General features: G+C 41.9%; 1 protein-coding gene across 1 annotated transcript; it reads right to left on the bottom strand.

The window, feature by feature from the left end:
* Positions 1–2,517: 2,517 nt before the first annotated feature.
* LOC110514513 (soluble guanylate cyclase 88E) lies at positions 2,518–20,233 on the bottom strand. Its single transcript, XM_090229029.1, has 16 exons — positions 19,986–20,233; positions 19,548–19,680; positions 19,247–19,421; positions 19,015–19,106; positions 18,171–18,428; positions 13,624–13,820; positions 12,849–12,973; positions 12,417–12,537; positions 8,988–9,117; positions 8,500–8,646; positions 8,030–8,176; positions 7,653–7,809; positions 6,799–6,908; positions 4,429–4,518; positions 4,008–4,126; positions 2,518–3,769 (listed from the first exon to the last, which is right to left on the bottom strand). Exons 1-16 carry the CDS (start codon positions 20,198–20,200, stop codon positions 3,367–3,369), a joined length of 2,619 nt encoding a protein of 872 aa, XP_090085155.1. The 5' UTR covers positions 20,201–20,233; the 3' UTR covers positions 2,518–3,366.
* Between the last annotated feature and the right edge of the window lie 349 nt (positions 20,234–20,582).

Below are 20,582 nucleotides of genomic sequence, written 5' to 3'. Positions count from 1 at the left end.
AAAGCCAATTTTTTGTCCATTAAAATAACTAAATTTATCAGAAATACAGTGTAGACATTGTTAATGTTGTAAATTACTATTGTAGCTGGAAATTGCAGATTTTTAATGGAATATCTACATAGGTGTACAGAGGACCATTATCAGCAACCATCACTCCTGTGTTCCAATGGCAAGTTCTGTTAGCTAATCCAAGTTTCTCATTTTAAAAGGCTAATTGATCTTTAGAAAACCCTTTTGCAATTATGTTAGCACAGCTGAAAACTGTTGTTCTGATTAAAGAAGCAATAAAACTGATCTTCTTTAGGCTGGTTGAGTATCTGGAGCATCAGCATTTGTGCGTTCGATTACAGGCTCAAAATGGCCAGAAACAAAGAACCATATTCTGAAACTCGTCAGTCTATTCTTGTTCTGAAAAATGAAGGCTATTCCATGTGAGAAATTGCCAAGAAACTGAAGATCTCGTACTACCTTCACAAAACAGAAACGGGCTCTAACCAGAATAGAAAGAGAGAGACTTGTGATGTGGCATATATCTGGGGAAGGGTATAAAACAGTTTCTAGAGTGTTGAAAGTTTCCAAGAGCACAATGGTCTCCATCATTGGAAGGGAGGTGACCAAGAAACCAATAACTACTCTGACAGAACTACAGTCTCTACAGCACTTCACCAATCTGGGCTTTATGCGAGTGGCCAGACGGAAGCCACTCCTGAGAAAAAGGCACATGACAACATGCCTGGAGTTTGCAAAAAGGCACATGAAAGACTGAGAGCATAAGGCAAAATATTATTTGGTCTGATGAGACACAAATTAAACTCTTTGGCCTGAGTGCAAAGCGCTATGTCTGGTCACAGCTTATCACCCGTCGAACAGCATCCCTACCGTGAAAAATGGTGGTGGCAGCATCATGCTATGGTGATGCTTTTCAGCAGCAGGATCTGGCAGACTGGTAAGGATAGAGGAAACAATAAATGGAGCCAAATACAGGCAAATCCTTGATGAGAACCTGCTTCAGAGTGCAAACGACCTTAGATGACCCCAAGCATACAGCCAAAGCCATGCTGGAATGGCTTCAGAACAATGTGAATGTCCTTGAGTGGCCCAGCCAAAGCCCAGACTTGTGGAAAGACTAAGATTGCTGATCACCGCTGCTCCCCAAATCGAGATGTGCAAAGCTGATACAGACATACCCAAGACGACTCATAGCTGATACAGACATACCCAAGACGACTCAAAGCTGATACAGACATACCCAAGACGACTCAAAGCGGATACAGACATACCCAAGACGACTCAAAGCTGATACAGACATACCCAAGAAGACTCAAAGCTGATACAGACATACCCAAGACGACTCAAAGCTGATACAGACATACCCAAGACGACTCAAAGCGGATACAGACATACCCAAGACGATTCAAAGCTGATACAGACATACCCAAGACGACTCAAAGCTGATACAGACATACCCAAGACGACTCATAGCTGATACAGACATACCCAAGACGACTCAAAGCTGATACAGACATACCCAAGACGACTCAAAGCGGATACAGACATACCCAAGACGACTCAAAGCTGATACAGACATACCCAAGAAGACTCAAAGCTGATACAGACATACCCAAGACGACTCAAAGCTGATACAGACATACCCAAGACGACTCAAAGCGGATACAGACATACCCAAGACGATTCAAAGCTGATACAGACATACCCAAGACGACTCAAAGCTGATACAGACATACCCAAGACGACTCAAAGCTGATACAGACATACCCAAGATGACTCAAAGCTGTAAATCACCGCCAAAGGTGCTTCTATAAATTATTGACTCAGGTGTAAACATTTAATTTTCAATCAATTTGCAAACATTTCTCAAAACATGTTTTCACTTTCATTATGAGAGTGTGTGTAGATGAGTGAGATATATGTTTTATCAATTTTGAATTCAGGCTGTAACAACAAATATGGAATAAGTCAATGGGTATGAATACTTTCTGAAGGCAATGTACCTTTTCTTTGAGCACAGCTTATGTATAATATGTTACCTTAGTTAAAAGATAAAGGACATTGGGCTTCCCACCTTAGTGAAGAAATTCATACAAGTATATTAAATAAATGTCATGATGGGATTTCCATGGACATTAATTGAGCTCAGTGTAGGCCTAAAGTCTTTGTATTTTCTGACTGGTGCTTAGCAGTTTTCTGAGCACACATAATCTCCGCTAGCTGTGTTATCTGATACGGGGCCAGGTAACATCTAGATAACAGTGTGTCGGTTCAGAGAAGATCCTTGATATAATCTTATATGTCTGCAGCTGACTGTGACTAGCCTTTTCCCCATCACGTGCACTGATGAGCATGTTATAGAAAAAAGTAACTATCCCCAGTTCTATAGAGCTATAGCTTCCCTTTTTTCTTTGCCTTCATCTGTCCCTCTGACATTGTGAGCGAATCACAATTCGCTATTAAGCAAAACATTTAAAGATATCAACAAGGAAATGAACACTTGACGTGTTTGTCTGTACAGTTTTTATGGACAAAGATATGCTAACATTCAGTAAGCGTGCAACAAATTACAAATACAAAACAGAAAAAGTAAAGCACTTACAGCATTAGGAAAAGCGCTATTATATAAATTAATATTAAAGTCAATATTATTCCATCATTAAACACAGTATAAGAACTGTAACTTGGGTCAGACTTCTCAGAACTAGTTTATGCAAATAAAATACAACCATCTCTTGACATCTCATCTTACTCTGTATACCAATCCATTGTGATCCTGTAATGTTTGTTTTCACCGACAGTAATAAACTGAACTGTACATTTATTGACATGTCCTTTCAACAACATGCACAAATCTGTGACATTAGCCAGGTGCTTGTATTACCAAAAGAGGCCCACTGTTTGACATGAGAATCGGTATATATTTGTTGGAAGATAAAAAAAAAATCAGCAATGTCACTTTTTTTTATTTTAGGGGCATCAATGTTTCCTCTATTAATACTTAAGTGGGGTGGTCCGCCTTGAATAAATGGATGAATACATTACATTAGTTGTGGGCTGCCCTGAATGTTGCTGTGGGGACACTCAGGTCCTGCCTAAGGAAAAACATAGGATAAACAACAGGGCGTCATACAATATATTGAACAGGAAGGCTGGCCAATAATCTGAGATGAGAAGTCTTGAACTCTGGCCTGGTCCATCTCACAGTAGGGAAAAACAAAAGGGATGTGACTGACCAGCGAAACCATGTTGAATTTTCTAATTGGTTAAGGTTCAAGGTTAGGGTCAGTTTCAGGGTTTGTCTTCACAGGACTGTCAATAAGATGCAGGCCAGTCACATTATTTTAGCCTCTCCTCTCACAGTAGGCAACAGGAAGTGCTGCGCATGGGAAGGTGGGCGGGCAGCTTGGTATGCTGCCTGAAGCTGTTCCTCTTGTTGTTGAGCACTGGGGCAGTGGTGGCCGGGGGGGCTGTGGGGGTCTCCTGGGCAGCAGCAGGAGGCACTGCACTCTCCTGCACCACATTGACCTGCTGCGGAGGAGCTTCGGGCTTGGCCGCGCCCCCTTTGTTGTTGTTCTTAGTGTTCTTTTTGACTTTCTTCTCCTGGGGCTCAGTGGGGTCTGTAGAGTCTTCGGGGGCGCCCTCTAGTGAAGGTAAGGGCTCTGCAGGCAGCTCTGTGGGGGTGGGCTTGCCCTCTGCCTGCTCCTCGTTGGGAATGTTCAGGTTGGAGGTGGAGCGCTTGGTGTTGGTGCAGGTGGACCTGTGTGTAAAAAACATATTAAAAAAATTAACACATACAGTATGTACAAAAGCAAAGCAAATTAGTAGCAGGTGTATTTTTCTTATGCAAGCCCTTCTCTCCACAAACAGGCTGATGTTGGAACATTACTATACAGTAGTGAAATTCAATGAACAGTTCACAGTCATATGAGATAGGGCATCTTGCAGTATATCCCTACAGAAGAGATTGGTGTTGCCTCCTCCCCTGCTCCACTTACCCATTGGAGCTCCTGTCCTCTGAGTCCTTCTGTTCACTGCTGTAGCGGAGCTCTGCTGGAGTCTTAAACGACAGGTCTTTCTTCCCCTTCAGCCAATATGTCTTCATGTAGCCTTTACCCTGTGATTGGACAGAATTTCGGCAGAAATAGTACCGTGTTCATGATCCTTATGTTCAATACCTGTCATAACTCAGCCAATGGATGGGCTGCAAATGACCATTTCAATAGTTTTATCAAAATTCAAGTCTTGAAATGGTCATTTGCAGCCCATCCATTGGCTGAGTTGATCTCATCCATTGGCTGAAGAGATCAAAATATATTTTAATAGATAGATTTTAAAAATAGATTTAGTGTGGTGCATTTTTGTCTGTTTGGCAGGTGGAGCATCACACGGTGCCATGATGGAACATCGTACACATACCTTCACAAAGATCTTTCCCCTCTCCTCAATTATGTAGGGCTCATGTTCCAAGTGGTCTTTGGTGGTCTGGCTTATGTGGATCTGCATGCCCTGTACAGATAGACACACAGAGGTTGATGGCTGACATCGTGCTAACTATTCAGCTCACTCAATGTCGCATTGGCCTACTTACAAAATAAATTATTTGCTATACAGTGCTAATTGATCGTGTCTATTGGGTAAATCCATTTGAATTCAATCAGTTTTTGACAGCACCCTTTTTTTTAAACAAATTTTTCCATAAAAATGTGTCCATTGTAGAAGTGCTCAGAAAGTGACCTTTGGACCTGAATGCCAAAACATTCAAGAGATAAAGTTGCTCAAAGTTGACCTATTCTGCATACCCCAGCATACCATGACATCCATGTCTTCATCACTGGGAAATAGAAACAGTTGATAATTGGTATAATTTAAAAGCTTACAAACAGGATTGTCAAACTATTTGACACATTTTTTTTAAAGTATGTAATTCTTTCTTTAACCTTAAACGTGAAATTATCAAAAAATGCATTTACAATAAAAAAAAAAAAAATGTTATATTCACATACATTGTAGCTTAGACCCTATTTGACATCTGAGGTTTTTGTGTTGTGACCAATGTTCCCACTAAGCTGCGCATGGGCACGCAGCTCCCCGGGACTGCCACTCAGAAGAAATATCAGCATGCGCAGAGAAGCAAGAGATTGACCTTCCCGCAACTATCTAGAGTTTTCCCCATTAGTTAACACTATCAACATTTCCCCTTTACTGTGGGAATTGTGATTGAATCAATGCAATATTAGCCACATTAAAGGCAATATACTGAAACACAACTAAGTATGCAAGACTTAGTATGCAAAACTACCTATGCAAGAGATTTTGTTGTAGGCAGAACACATCGGAGTAAGTTTCTATTGCAATGACAGGCACAACTCAGGCCCTTACTCTACACAGACCAGTGCGCCATAACCAATCAGAGCTGCAGTAGGCATATATGCAAATAGACCATTGCCATTTATGAATATCAAATTTATTTATATGGCCATTCTTACATCAGCTGATATCTCAAAGTGCTGTACAGAAACCCAGCCTAAAGCCCAAAACAGCAAGCAATGCAGGTGAAGGAGCACGGTGGCTAGGAAAAACTCCTTAGAAAAGGCCAAAACCTAGGAAGAAACCGAGAGAGGAACCAGGCTATGAGGGGTGGCCAGTCTTCTTCTGGCTGTGCCGGGTGGAGATTATAACAGAACATGGCCAAGATGTTCAAATGTTCATAAATGACCAGCATGGTCAAATAATAATAATCACAGTAGTTGTCGAGGGTGCAGCAAGTCAGCACCTCAGGAGTAAATGTCAGTTGGCTTTTCATAGCCGATCATTGGCTTTTCATAGCCGATCATGTGCCATTCACTTTGAACTGGACAGTGTTTACAGCATGAGCGGTTGTGAGTAGACGCACTTGTTTTGAGATCAAAGCACATTTTTATGTGTTCATATCCTTTGCTAGTTAGTGAGTTATTAGCCCAGTTATAGATCATTTGTAGTCAGCAATAGGGGAGTGATTGCTTCCTACAAGAGCACAAAACGTACATTTCTAGACATCTTTGAAAAGCGAGTCAGGTAAAGAGATTTTTTTTTGTCTTAAAGAGGCAGTGTTGTATTTTGAGATAGGGATGAATAACCTAAGTAGCCAATAGACAGAGGGTAGCATAATTTATCTGATTCTCTGTAATAATGGTACGGGAATAATTATGGGTCTTATTTTGTAAAGTGGTTTCTTGCATCAAACACATCATTTTCAGTCACCTCCTTGTCTGAAGGACAAGTGGATAAACAGGTTAATGTCAAGTCCTGCATGTTTTTTTTCAAAAGTCTCATGGAATGTAGGCCTATATTGACCACCACACATTGGCTGCTACTATTTCCATGTAAACATTTTATGGGATGCATTTTCTCTATTGTTTTTGATGGTAGGCCACTTTGGTAGGCCTACATTATGATCAAATAGCCACAGTAGCCTACTTGGCCACTGTTAAAACTAACTTAAACTGGATACAGCATCAGTGTTCACAGTAAATGCGAGCTGGAAGTTACACAGAATTTTCACAACATTCAAGTTTGCGCTCAGCAGACCTGAAATTTGCTCAGTGCCTACATTTTTTTGAGGGAACTTTGGTTGTGACCACCATTGGTTGAGACACAACATGCTCTTGAATACAGAGTGGGTGTCAATTGTAGAAATATAACATGTATGGAACCTTTTGTTTAAATCAAAAGGAATGCTGTCAAAAAGTGATTTAATTCACATGGATTTACCCTATAGTGAGATTATGTTCTAATGTCAGAACTCACCACCCCGTTGCTCTCCATGCGGGAGGCAGTGTTGACGGTGTCTCCAAACAGACAGTAGCGAGGCATCTTCAGCCCCACCACCCCAGCCACCACCATCCCTGAATGGATCCCTGAAGGGAAACAACACACAATGAAGTTAAACTGCTTTACTGAACCTGGATCAGTGGCTATAGATTCAGGGTGCCTTAAGGAGTATAAATCTGGCAGCATTAACTGAGGAGCACAGTCAGGACATGGCAAGACAATATCAAGCCTTTGACTTCCTTTTGACTGGATTATAAAGAGACACCGTACAGTATGTGTATGCTTTATGTCTGTCATATGCAGGGTTGGGTAGGTTACTATGTAAATGCAATCTGTTACAGTTACATGACCAACATTGTAATCAGTAATGTAACTTTTGTATTACCCAAACTCAGTAATGTAATCTTTTGAATTACTTTTGAATTACTTTCCCCCTTAAGAGGCATTAAAGGAAGACAAAGGATCCATCAAACACATTTTGGTGTGTCATCATAGTGGTCTCTGACTTGTGGAACAAACTTAAACTTGTGCCTTTTTTTCAATGTTGAATTGAATGTCATTGAGAAAACAGAAAGGTGTCATAATGTATTTTGTTCCGCAATCGTCCTTTATGAATTTAAAAGTAATCGAAGAAGTAATCATCTAGTTTTTCAAAAGTATCTGTAATCTGATTACAATATTTCTGCTAGTAATGTATTACAGGTACAGTTTTTTTTGTAATCAGATTACATGTAATAATTATATTTCTATGGTAAGGCCCACTCCTGTCTACACTGTCTGTGCCATAAGAAATAGAGTGACTAGATTGTATTTCAATGGTCTCTGCTCACCGACTCTGATCTGGATGTTGTCTCCAGTGGAGGGGTCTTTGAGGTGGTCGATGGAGCTCAGCATGTCCAGGGCCATGTCACATATGTGGTGGGCATGGAAGGTTGTCTTATTGGGCACGCCTGCCACCACCATGTAGGCATCTCGGATGGTCTCCACCTGAACCCAGGGGAATAAGTAGTATGTTTAGATGCATTACTGTATACATTATATCCTACAAATGAAATAAACTATACATTACACTTTGTAAAACATTGCAACATCATGCAATGCATGATAATAGAGTCTGTTCTCCTTTTTGGTCCAGCCAACCTTGGTTGAGTATTCAGGCATATTGTTCCCACAGAGGCCCTTGTTTTGTATTGTCCATGTCATTCACCTTGTAGACGTTATGCTTCTCGCTGAGCGTGTCAAAGACGATGTAGATCTCGTTGAGCATGTCCACCACCTGCATGGGCGTGATGTGGATGCAGATCTCGTTGAACTTCACCACGTCACTGAATAGGATGGTCACGTCCGGGAACACCTGGGAAACGGAAAGGAAATACCAGCACACTTAAATGCTTGACATTTTACTGTGGTGTTTCTTCTGGCTTGATAGAAATGAGGTGGCTAGTTGGCTCCAGAATCCAATTGAGCCTTAATGTCATTGAATGTTTTGAGCCAACATGGAGGATAGTTTCCTCTACAAACTCTATGGCTGTGTCTGAAATGGCACCCTATTGCCTATATACTGCACTACTGTTGACCAGAGCCGGGGCCTATATAGTGCACTATATAGGGAAAGGGGTGCCATTTTGGATGCACCCTGTATATCTGTATATGTATCTGTAAATGTACGGCTAGTACCTGGCATGTCTCCAGGGCCGTGATACCCTTCCTGAGCCGGTCAGCCACAGCTTTGGGGATCATGGCGTAGAGGAGGGAGTCTCCTCTCTTCTTCTCCTCGTCAAGCTTCTTGATGATCTCCTGGAGCTGGGCGTACTTCTGCTGCTCCTGGAGTGGGAGGAGCCACCAGAGAGAGAGAGAGCTTTCAGTCAACCAACTCCTCCTCATCCTCCTTCAAAGGCCTATCCAGCCCTGCGCTTGAGATGGTCTTTGCCTCTGCCTTTCAGTGTGAACTATACACTGCATATGTCTATTTGTAACTTTGAAAATGAAGCTGCCTATGAGCAGGACTGTGTGTGGGTATAGTAGTATGTCTTGCATACTTAGATGAGGCAAACTTGGGACAGTTAGTACAGGAGTTATCTGATAACGTTAACAATGTACCAAGGTACGGTTGTGTGCTGTTCTAAAGGGTGGTATGTCATATATATGAAATGTGTATGGCTTACCTGGTCAAGAGCCAGCTGAAGTTCAGCCGACTGCTGTGTTCCGGCTAAGATGAGCTCTCGGCTGGAGTCATGGAGGTTCAGATCATTCACATAGACGCCCATTTTAATCATGTCCTCCACTGTCTCTATACTGGAAGAGGAAGAAAAAAGTGGAAGTGGAATGAGAGAGACAGCAAGGATGGGGTGAGTGGCTGAAAGGGAGATAAGAAGGGATTGGAAAGGTAGAGGGAAGTGGATAAATGGAACATGCAACAATTTCAATTATTTTACTGTTACAGATCATAACTAGCATAGGCCCACCCAATTGGGAGCCAGGCCCAGCCAATCAAAATTAGTTTTTCCCTTACAGAAGCTGATGTGGAGCTCCTGGGCTGGTGTGGTTATGTCTGTGGTTATGAGGTTGGATGTACTGACAAATCGTCTTAAACTTACTGGCTTACTGTAGAGAAATGAACATTCAATTCTCTGGCAACAGCTCTGGTGGAAATTTATGCAGTCAACATGCCAATTGCAAGCTCGCTCAAAACTTAAGACATCTGTGCCATTGGGTTGTGTGACAAAACTGCACATTTTAGAGTGGCCTTTTATTGTCCCTAGCACAAGGTGCACTTGTGTAATGATCATGCCGTTTAATCAGCTTCTTGATATACCAGACCTGTCAGGTGGATAGATTATCTTGACAAAGGAGAAATACTCACTAACAGGAATGAAAACAATCTTCTGCACAAAATTTGAGAATAAATTTTGTGCATATGGAACATTTCTCTGATCTTTTATTTCAGCTCATGAAACATGGGACCAAATACATTATATTATGCATACTGCACATATTTAGAGGCATACAGTAATATTATAAATATTGTATGTCGTTTTTATTATTTTCATATGCTAATAAACACAGACACAGCATAAGGTAAGGACTATCTAAGGTAAATGTTGAAGCCAAATTCCCTAACGTTCAGTCTCATTATGAACGTTTATGGCTTGTCTTATTAAAATCGTAAAATATAGATTTATTGAAATCTGTCCCGTCTGCTCCCGCTCCCCCTCTGGTGCTCAAGGTTGCCAGGTTGCTTATCATTACGCACACCTGTCACCATCATTACGCACATTAGCGCTTCATTGGACTCACCTGGACTCCATCACGTTATTAATTACCTCCCCTATATCTGTCACTTCCTCAGTTTCTTTCCCGAGTCAGCATTAATGTCATTATGTTTCCCTTGTCCAGATGCGGTCCGTGTTTTGTTTCATGTCGGTTATGTATTAAATATTAACTCCCTGTACTTGCTTCTCGTCTCCCAAGCGTCTGTTCTTACAAAAATCATGTTTTGGGATTTCTATTATGGTTATCATGGGTATTTGAAAGCAATCAAATCAAACTTTATTTGTCACATGTGCCGAATACAACCTTACTGTGAAATGTTTACTTGCAAGCCCTTAACCAACAATGCAGTTCAAGAAAGGGTTAAGAAATATTTACCAAATAAACTAAAGTAAAAAAAATATTAAAAGTAACACAAAGTAACAATAATGAGGCTATATGCAGGGGTACCGATACGGAGTCAATGTGCGGGGGTACAGGTTAGTTGAGGTAATTTGTGCATGTAGGTAGGGGTAAAGTGAATATGCATATAGATAATAAACAGCGAGTAGCAGCAGTATTAAAATAAATGGGGGGGTGTCAATGTAAATGGTCCGGGTGGCCATTTGATTAATTGTTCAGCAGTCTTATGGCTTGGGGGAAGAAGCTGTTAAGGAGTCTTTTGGTCCTAGACTTGGCGCTCTGGTACCGCTTGCCGTGCGGTAGCAGAGAGAACAGTCTATGACTTGGGTGACTGGAGTCTTCGCAATTTTTTGGGCTTTCCTCTGACACCGCCTAGTATATAGGTCCTGGATGGCAGGAAGCTTGGCCCCAGTGATGTACTGGGCCGTACACACTACCCTCTGTAGCGACTTACGGTCAGATGCCGAGCAGTTGCCATACCAGGCGGTGATGCAACCAGTCAGGATGCTCTCGATGGTGTAGCTGTAGAACATTTTGGGGATCTGGGGACCAATGCCAAATCTCCTGAGAGGGAAAAGGTGTTGTCGTGCCCTCTTCACGACTGTGTTGGTGTGTTTGGACCATGATAGTTCGTTGGTGATGTGGACACCAAGGAACTTGAAACTTTCCACTACAGCCAGGTCGATGTTAATTGGTGCCTGTTCGGCCCGCGTTTTCCCGTAGTCCACAATCAGCTCCTTTGTCTTACTCACATTGAGGGTCTAGGGTATCCGGGATGATGCTGTTGATGTGAGCCATGACCAGCCTTTCAAAGCACTTCATGGCTGCCAACATGAGTGCTACGGGGCGGTAATCATTTATACAGGTTACCTTTGCTTCCTTGGGCACAGGGACTATGGTGGCCTGCTTGAACCATGTAGGTATTACAGACTCGGTCAGGGAGAGATTGAAAATGTCAGTGAAGACACTTGCCAGTTGGTCCACGCATGCTTTGAGAGTACACATCCTGGTAATCCGTCTGGCCCCGCGGCTTTGTGAATGTTGACCTGTTTAAAGGTCTTGCTCACATCAGCTACCGAGAGCGTTATCACACAGTTGTACGGAACAGCTGGTGCTCTCATGCATGCTTCAGTGTTGCTTGCCTGGAAGTGAGCATAAAAAGGCATTTAGCTCATCTGGTAGGCTTGCGTCACTGGGCAGCTCGCGGCTGGGTTTCCCTTTGTAGTCCGTAATAGTTTTCAAGCCCTGCCCCATCCGACGAGCGTCAGAGCCAGTGTTCAATCTTAATCCTGTATTGACACTTTGCCTTTTTAATGGTTCGTCTGAGGGCGTAGCAGGATTTCTTACAAGCGTCCGGATTAGTGTCCCACTCCTTGAAAGTGGCATCTCTAGCCTTTAGCTCGATGTGGATGTTGCCTGTAATCCATGGCTTCTGGTTGGAATATGTACTTCGTCGATGCACTTATTGATGAAGCCAATGACTGAGGTGGTATACTCCTCAATGCCATTGGATGAATCCCGGGAACATATTCCAGTCTGTGCTAGCAAAACAGTCCTGTAGCGCAGCATCTGTGTCATCTGACCACTTCCGTATTGAGCGAGTCACTGGTACATCCTGCTTTAGTTTTTGCTTGTAAGTAGGAATCAGGATGATAGAATTATGATCAGATTTGCCAAATGGAGCCTCACCTGGGCACACCCCCTTCTTCCCATGTTCCCCATCCCTATACCTATTTTGTGGTTTGGTATTATCGCTCAGGTAGGTCTGGATGGTCTATAGTAGATTAAATCTTTGTTTGTAAACTACCTTTTTATTTGTTTTTATACTACTTTTAATACGAAGCTTTGTATTCTCCTTTTTTGGTTGCTTTGTAAACGCGTCTGACCGCTAGGTACTGTAAGGATGTTGTGGGTGGTCTTACATGGGTGTACTGAGGAAGATGAGCGAGTCCCACTGGGGGACGTACTTCATTTGACCCTTCAGGTGGAGGGGCTTCTTGGGAGGTTCCCTCATATCCTCAAAGATAGTTTCACTGCACTTTCCTGGGGATGACGAAGAGCAGGGTGGGGTCATCCACAGACATAGAACGTGGAAACATTGGTTTAAATTTAGAATTGTCGTCTGTGCCATATTGTCACCAACAATTCCAAGACCATTTACACTCTAGTTATTCAAAATGGTATAGTTAATACTTCATTCAAAATAGACAGGGCAATCACTGATTCTGGCATTGTGTTGGATGTCTGTACCCCTTTCAAATGTAGGAGAACAAAGCTATGTAGCATGTAAGCTTATCTTGGTGAGCTGGACAGGTGGGAAGATGTGTTAAGGGCGAGGAAGAAGGGGTTCTCACCGGTGACAGTCTGGAAGGCAAGCAGCTCGATGTCCTCTCCCCCTGAGTTGGCTGAGCTGTTGTACTGAGTCAGAGCACTGCTGAACTCCTGGTCCCCCTTCATCTCCTCCACAGACTTCACATCTAATGAGCCAGAGGAAAGGAGGGAATGAATGACGGAGGGAGGGAATGACTGAGTTAGGGAGGGAGGATGGGTGGCTGAGTGAGTGAGTAACATTTGTTTAATGCACTTCACTTATGCGTATAACAGCACTGACAGAGAGATTGGAAGACTTTAAAAGCCCACTGCAGTCAAAAATGTGATTTTCCTGTGTTATATATATATATATATAAATCTCCACACTATGAGGTTGAAATAATACTGTGAAATTATGAAAATTATGATAATACCCCTTTAGTGTAAGAGCTGTTTGAAAGAACTGCTTGAAATTTCAGACTTTTTGGTGGGATGGAGTTTTGGCCTGCCTGTTGACATCACCAGGCAGTAAGTTAAGTAAATAGACCAATAAGAGTTCCAAACCTCTCTGCAAATAACAGCTAGTTTTCAGTTGTCCACTCCCAGACAGTCCTAGCAAAATTATTGCTTAAGAAATTGCTCTTCGTTAAGAAGCTACTTTTCATTTTAGTTGAAACAATCACATTAACTTACTTAATTGTTTCCAAGATGTGATTTGATATTGAGATAGATAAAAACTGCTGCATTGGACCTTAATTAATCAAAATCACCTAAACATTAGACATGTGCCAGAGATTGTTAGAGACAAAGTACTCCCCTCTCCTGTCGGTTGACTGTGGCGACGGGCGGACCCTTGACTTCTCTGTACTTCTCTCTTCCTCTCTCTTGGGTTTCTCGCTCTCCTCTTTTCCCTCGTCTTCCTTTTCCTTGCTCAGTTTAGGGACATTCACCTTCTGCTTGCTCTCCACCACAGCTTTGGACAGTAGCTCAAACACATTGTTAAGGTGGGTGTAGATCTGAGGGAAAGCATGGGAACAGATGACTTCATTCAAGTCCAGGGCCCGTATTCACAAAGCGTCTCAGTGTAGGAGTGCTGATCTAGGATCAGGTCCACACTGTCCATGTAACCTTATTTATTGTGACTATGAAGACAACATTGATCCTAGATCAGCACTCTTACTTTGAGATTATTTATTCTGAGACTGGCCCTGATATATGCAGACATAGTGAAGCTTAGCACAGTCATCATATTTCCCAAGTAAAAATAGCCTTTGAATGACAAAAACATCACCCATAATATTTGTACACTATTAAAAGGATCAGAATTGAGAAATGTTACCCTTTCTCTCATTTCTAACTATCAGGAAGCCTGAAAGCCTCATGAGCTAGCCTTGACTGACAGCTCTTTGAAAACACCCTTGTGGTCATTGTAACAAGGTAAACAATGGGCCACATCTCATTCCGAGCCTAAATTGTAGGCTCAACCCATTTTCTCTGCAAAATGCTCTCATAGTAAACAACTGTTGGATATCAGATTAACAGCAGCAACACACAATTGCATTTCTACTGTTTTAGAACTAATTACAATATACAGTTCACTGACATACTTCTTCACAAGAATTAGTAAAGCCTGAGTCACCTTAGAAGCTTACACATAAAATAAGTACAAACAGCATATAATAAGTGAACTGGACAATTTATTGGTGCCTCAGCATTAAATCAAATAACATTTTATTGGTCACATACACATAGTTAGCAGATGTCATCGAGGGTGTAGCGAAATGATTGTATGTATTGATCAGACATTTATTTGATTATTTACATTAGGACAGCATAGCCCAAAATATTGATAAACATGAACACTCATGAGAAATAATGGTGAGAAATAGTGGTGAGACATCATTTGATAGAAAAAAAAAAATTATTAGAGCATAAGCCTAATATAGGCACCCAGCCACACTAGCGTCCAGGATCCCATTGTTTCGTACAATTTGTAACACTGATCTCCCATCCAAATGCTTGGACAAAAAAACATACAAATGAACAAAATGTGATATCATGTAAAAGTTAATTACTTTGGCTTTAGGTAATGCAACTAACCACAGAGATTGATGGGGAGGGGAGCGGGAGAGGAGCATCAACGCCATACAACACTCCTTCCGTGGCCTCCAACTGATTTTAAATGCTAGTAAAACTCTTCATGCTCTTTAACCAATTGCTGCCTGCACCCGCCCGCCCGACTAGCATCACCACTCTGGATGGTTCTGATGTAGAATATGTGGACAACTACAAATACCTAGGTGTCTGGTTAGACTGTAAACTCTCCTCCCAGACTCACAAAGCCCCATATACTACCCACCACTGTGACCTGTATCCTCTCGTTGGCTGGCACTCACTACATATCTGGGGCGGCAGGGTAGCCTAGTGGTTAGAGCATTGGACTAGTAACCGGAAGGTTGCAAGTTCAAACCCCCGAGCTGTCGTTCTGCCCCTGAACAGGCAATTAACCCACTGGTCCTAGGCCGTCATTGAAAATAAGAATTTGTTCTTAACTGACTTGACTTGGTTAAATAAAGGTCAAATATATTTTTTTAAATCTGTCGCCAAACCCACTGGCTCCAGGTCATCTATAAGTCTTTATTAGGTAAAGCCCCGCCTTATCTCAGCTCACTGGTCACCATAGCAACACCCACACGCTCCAGCAGGTATATTGCACTGGTCATCCCCAAAGCCAACACTTCCTTTGGCCTCCTTTCCTTCCAGTTCTCTGCTGCCAATGACTGGAACGAATTGCAAAAATCTCTGAAGCTGGAGACTTATATCTCCCTCTCTAACTTTAAGCATCAGCTGTCAGAGCAGCTTATCGATCACTGTTACTGTATACAGCCAATCTGTAAATAGCACACCCAACTACCTCATCTCCATATTATTACTTACCCTCTTGCACCCCAGTATCTATACTTGCACATCATCATCTGCTCATCTATCACTCCAGTATTAATGCTAAATTGTATTATTTTCACCTCTATGGCCTATTTATTGTCTACCTCCCTACTCTTCTACATTTGCACACACTGTACATATATTTTTCTATTTTTATTTGATTTTGTGTTATTGACTGTATGTTTGTTTATGTGTAACTCTGTTGTTGTTTTTGTCGCACTGCTTTGCTTTATCTTGGCCAGGTCGCAGTTGTAAATGAGAACTTGTTCTCAACTAGCCTACCTGGTTAAATAAAAGTGAAATAAATTTTAAAAAAGGGGGGGAGGGGCGACAAGTACCTCGCTTCAATCAAGCAGACTTCAGTCACCCACTTGACTACAGTCATTCCCAAGATTGAAGCGGGACACAAATCCAGCTATGGCCTCCTCCTTGTCAGGCCTCTCACACTGGGCAAAACAGGGAACCTGGGATGGACAGCGCACACAGCTTCCCCACATACTGTAACATGCTGGCTCAAGAGTGACCTAGTTGAAGAGGAGATCCAGGAGCCTGTAATGTTTTTGAAAAGGGAAATGTTTGCTAAATGGGTAGTGAATTTATTTTCCTTTTATTTACTGTTCTGAGTTACGTTGCTATCGATTCTTTGATGTAGTGATCTATTAATTCTACAATGTGTTTTCTGGTGTTTTTGAAGTATTCCATTTGAAATATGCAATTGTGCACTTTTTTGTGACATTTTTCAATGTTTGTATTTTTTATTTTTGTCTGCCTGAAATGCTCAATTGGTGCAGATTTGAAATAAACTGTGGTGTAAAGTACTTAAGTACTACTTAAGTTATTTGTTGGTGTATCTATATTTGTGAACATTTTTACTTCACTACATTCCTAAAATAAAATAATGTACTTTTTTCTCCATTCATTTTCCCTGACACCCAAAAGTTAGCTTTACATTTGGAATGCTTAGCAGGACAGGAAAATGGTCCAATTCACAAACTTATGAAGAGAACATCCCTGGTCATCTCATCTGCCTCTGATCTGGCGGACTCACTAAACACAAATGCTTTGTTTGTAAATTGTCTGAGTTTCGGAGTGTGCCCCAGGCTATTAGTAAATAAAATCACAAGAAAACTGTGCCTTCTGGTTTGCTTAATAAGTCATTTGAAATTATTTATACTTTTACTTTTGATACTTAAGTATATTTAAAATGAAATAGTTTTAGACATTTAGTCAAGTAGTATTTTACTGGGTGACTTTCACTTTTACTTGAGTAATTTTCTATTAACATATCTTTACTTTTACTCAAGTATGACAATTGGGTCCTTTTTCCACCACTGGAAATGAATAAATGGCTTACAGTATTTTTGGTCTGTCTTCACATGTTTCACAGCATTCCTGCTGTGGTGGTTGCCTGGGAAGCTGTGCAGACAAGATAGATGTTGGATTTTCAAAAATGTCTATCATTACAGCTTGATGATAGTGAAAAGACAAAAGTAGATGGAAAGTGAAAATAATAATGATACTTACGTTATGGTCAGCGCTTGCAAGATCCACTGTTCCAAGGTCAATGATGGTATTGCATCCGTCTTTAGGATTAGCTTCCTGGCAAGACCAATCGAATGTTCTCCACAATTGATAAAGCAACTTCGCTCCAAATGTGCACTGCACACCCGTAACATAATCGTAATTTTCGTGCAGCCTGTCCTCACAAAATTAAAATGAGACATTGCTGTCGGATATCTTCATTCTTCAGAAAAATAGTGTAACGTTAAATGTACACTATAGCATCCTGTTACAATGTGCTTTTTGCCGGCATGCGGGTAGCCGCATAGTAGCTTGATAGCTAACAGTCACACCACAGATAAAAGGCTACCAGTATATTTAAAATATATACATATTACTTGGTCACGCGTTCTGCTTGAGCTAGCTATTAGCACCTTGCCTACAGTTTGTAAACAAAGCCAAAGCAAGGCGTGGGAACACATGCAATGACGCGCTTAAGGCGGTACATATTTAAATTAGTTAAGATCATAAGACGCTACCATTGGTGTATTACATTTTCGGCTTTATGTGACGTTGGATAAAGCAGGAAGTAAATCATTAGTAATGCCTGTCTGAATCCAAGCGTTTGACATGGGGAAGGGGACCAGTAACTTTATTATCAAACTTGATCAGTGTGCCAGCTACAGTCATTTTTCATACTTGGGTTACCCTACTTTGTATTGGTTTCATCCAAATATCATCCAATGTGATGAAAAACACGATTTCCACTGTTTGGACCATTAAAGGGGGTTTTGTTGAATGTAACTAAATAATCCAAATATCCACTAAAAAACTCTGGATTGACAACAATAGCCTAGGTAAGTGGAAAAACCATACCAAATGTAACAGAACCCTCACCCCCCTCTCTTCTCTCCTGTACTCACGTTGTCCCAGCTGAACTCCAGCATGGGCCGCACCAGGGTGAACTCTTCGTTGACCTTCTTGCCCTGCAGGTCGGAGAAAACCTCCTTTAGACCGTCCCCGATGCGGTACATGGTCATGTCCCGGCGGAAGATCACGCTAAAGGGAAACATGTCGAAAAAGATGCCCCTCTTCATGGGTAGCTTCTCGTACCCCGGGGCCGTCTTCTGCTGGGGCATGCGGTGCTTGAAGGCAGCGTTGTCAAAGTTCATCTTGTAGATCTGCGGCAAAGAGACATCGAAGGTAATCATGGCGACGCAGCTGTGAGGGTCTTAAGGTTGTAAAGATCTTGACAATGGGGCCAGACACTATAGTTGTTTGACAATGGGGCCAGACCCTAAAGTTGTTTGACAATGGGGCCAGACACTAAAGTTGTTTGACAATGGGGCCAGACACTAAAGTTGTTTGACAATGAGGCCAGACACTAAAGTTGTTTGACAATAGGGCCAGACACTAAAGTTGTTTGACAATGAGGCCAGACACTGAAGTTGTTTGACAATGGGGCCAGACACTGAAGTTGTTTGACAATGAGGCCAGACACTAAAGTTGTTTGACAATGAGGCCAGACACTGAAGTTGTTTGACAATGGGGCCAGACACTAAAGTTGTTTGACAATGTGGCCAGACACTGAAGTTGTTTGACAATGTGGCCAGACACTGAAGTTGTTTGACAATAGGGCAAAGCGTAACACTTGGAAAGTGATGCAGTCCTAGGTCTAGGTCGGAGGAGTTACTTGCACGTGTGCTGGCGTGTACATAACGTTGTTCAAAAGAAGTAGCTTCAGAAAGGTAGATGTACAGTACATACCACATATGTCATCTTTTCAGTCTCCTCTTTGGACAGGATCTCAACTTCAATGTCTGTGTTGTAGAACTGCCTTCCCACTTGAGACAGCTGGCCTACAGTATGGGAAGAGAGAAAAAATATTTTTACAGATTGGGGATGTGTGACATGAACCCTATGTATAGTATTACCAAATATAGTGCTTCCAGAAAAATCGTTTTTGCTATGTTTGTCCTCTGTGGTGCTCCCTACCTACCTTTGACAAACTGGGTGAAGCCCTTGCGGGTGCTGCGGTAGTGCAGGGTGAGGCTGGTCTCACACTCCTCCTCCACACAGAAGCTGGGAGGCTGCACCTTGGGGAAGGAGAAGCGAAAGTACTCGTGCAGGTTGTCCAGCTCATTGATGAAGTCACGCACATTACGCCCCAACACCTGGATGAATGGATAAGGGATTAATTATGATATTACACACACACCAGTGTATTGAACATTGATTAGGGCCAATTATGCCTAGTGTTAACTCAGACACTTGAGGAGGGCCACTAAACACTAGGTCACCTTGAGAATCCTCTCGTAGCCGTAGTTCCCGATCCTCTTCACCATGTAAACCCCGAAGGCATACATGAGCTCATCATGGGTCTTCCCCAGGACCTCGCCTGCTGCCTTGGCCAGCCGCAGGATCAGGTTGTCACTGCAGGGAAGAAGGAGGATACCTAGATATGAAATTTACATGGACATTTTAGTCATTTAGCAGATGCTCTTATCCAGAGTGACTTACAATTAGTGCATTCATTGACCGGTTGTCTATGTGTGTGTTATGTATTGATGGTCTATGTAAACTTGATGCGCTTTTGCCAAGTCTGTCAGGAAAGAGATTCAAGTGAAACCTCAAGTGACTTCCCTTCCTGGTAAAGTTAGAATATAAAGTAAATATGACGCATATGATGGGTACAGAGAAATAGTTAGCTCCAACAGTTAGATGGGATATGGTCGTACTTGTACATCTGATGGCGGACAAACTTGAGATGCGGTATCTCTGCCCGGGCCTCTATCAGCCTCCATACATCCTCTCCGTACGACTCGTTGATATAATCATTCACCGCTTCCAAGTACAGGCCGTACATCTTAAGGGGGTTGGGAACCTCCAGATTTCTGCCAAGTTTAACTGCTTTACTGAGGAATGGTAAGGAAAGACCTGCAGTCTGAGTCATTTTGCATATAGGATGAACTAGATGTTAAAAACTATGAAGTCCCTCATTATACATTGTCACAAAATATTTTCAAAAACAATAAATCATCCCTTTTGGGTATCTTGAATAGGATTGACATGAAACAATATGAATGAGGTTTTCAGACAGAGCAAGATTCTCCCCTTTGAAATCTTGCTCTACTCTCAGCTCTATTCTAGGACTAGCACATGTGCAGTACTTGCATTTCACATGTAGTATTTTTTTAAAATCAATCTCACCTATATCACAAACACATTTTCACATGCACACAAATCATGCATACATATACAGGCATAATGAGTTACTTTACACTCTTACCCTGAGGTCTGAGTGTCAGGAAACCTCCTCAAACACCTCCCTACCC

This window comes from Oncorhynchus mykiss, chromosome 3 (assembly GCF_057628025.1).
Source record: "Oncorhynchus mykiss isolate SJ-2025 chromosome 3, ASM5762802v1, whole genome shotgun sequence".
Taxonomy (NCBI): domain Eukaryota; kingdom Metazoa; phylum Chordata; class Actinopteri; order Salmoniformes; family Salmonidae; genus Oncorhynchus; species Oncorhynchus mykiss.
This window is presented reverse-complemented; position numbering and strand designations above follow the sequence as displayed.

What these genes read in the sequence shown, in the direction of transcription:
- LOC110514513 (XM_090229029.1), bottom strand. Translation starts at nt 20,200, where the DNA reads ATGACTCAGACTGCAGGTCTTTCCTTACCATTCCTCAGTAAAGCAGTT. An exon ending in GTCCGCCATCAGATGTACAA is followed by an intron (nt 19,681 to 19,985) that starts GTACGACCATAT and finishes TCTTCCCTGCAG; the next exon opens with TGACAACCTGATCCTGCGGC. An exon ending in CAACATCCAGATCAGAGTCG is followed by an intron (nt 6,909 to 7,652) that starts GTGAGCAGAGAC and finishes GTTTCCCTTCAG; the next exon opens with GGATCCATTCAGGGATGGTG.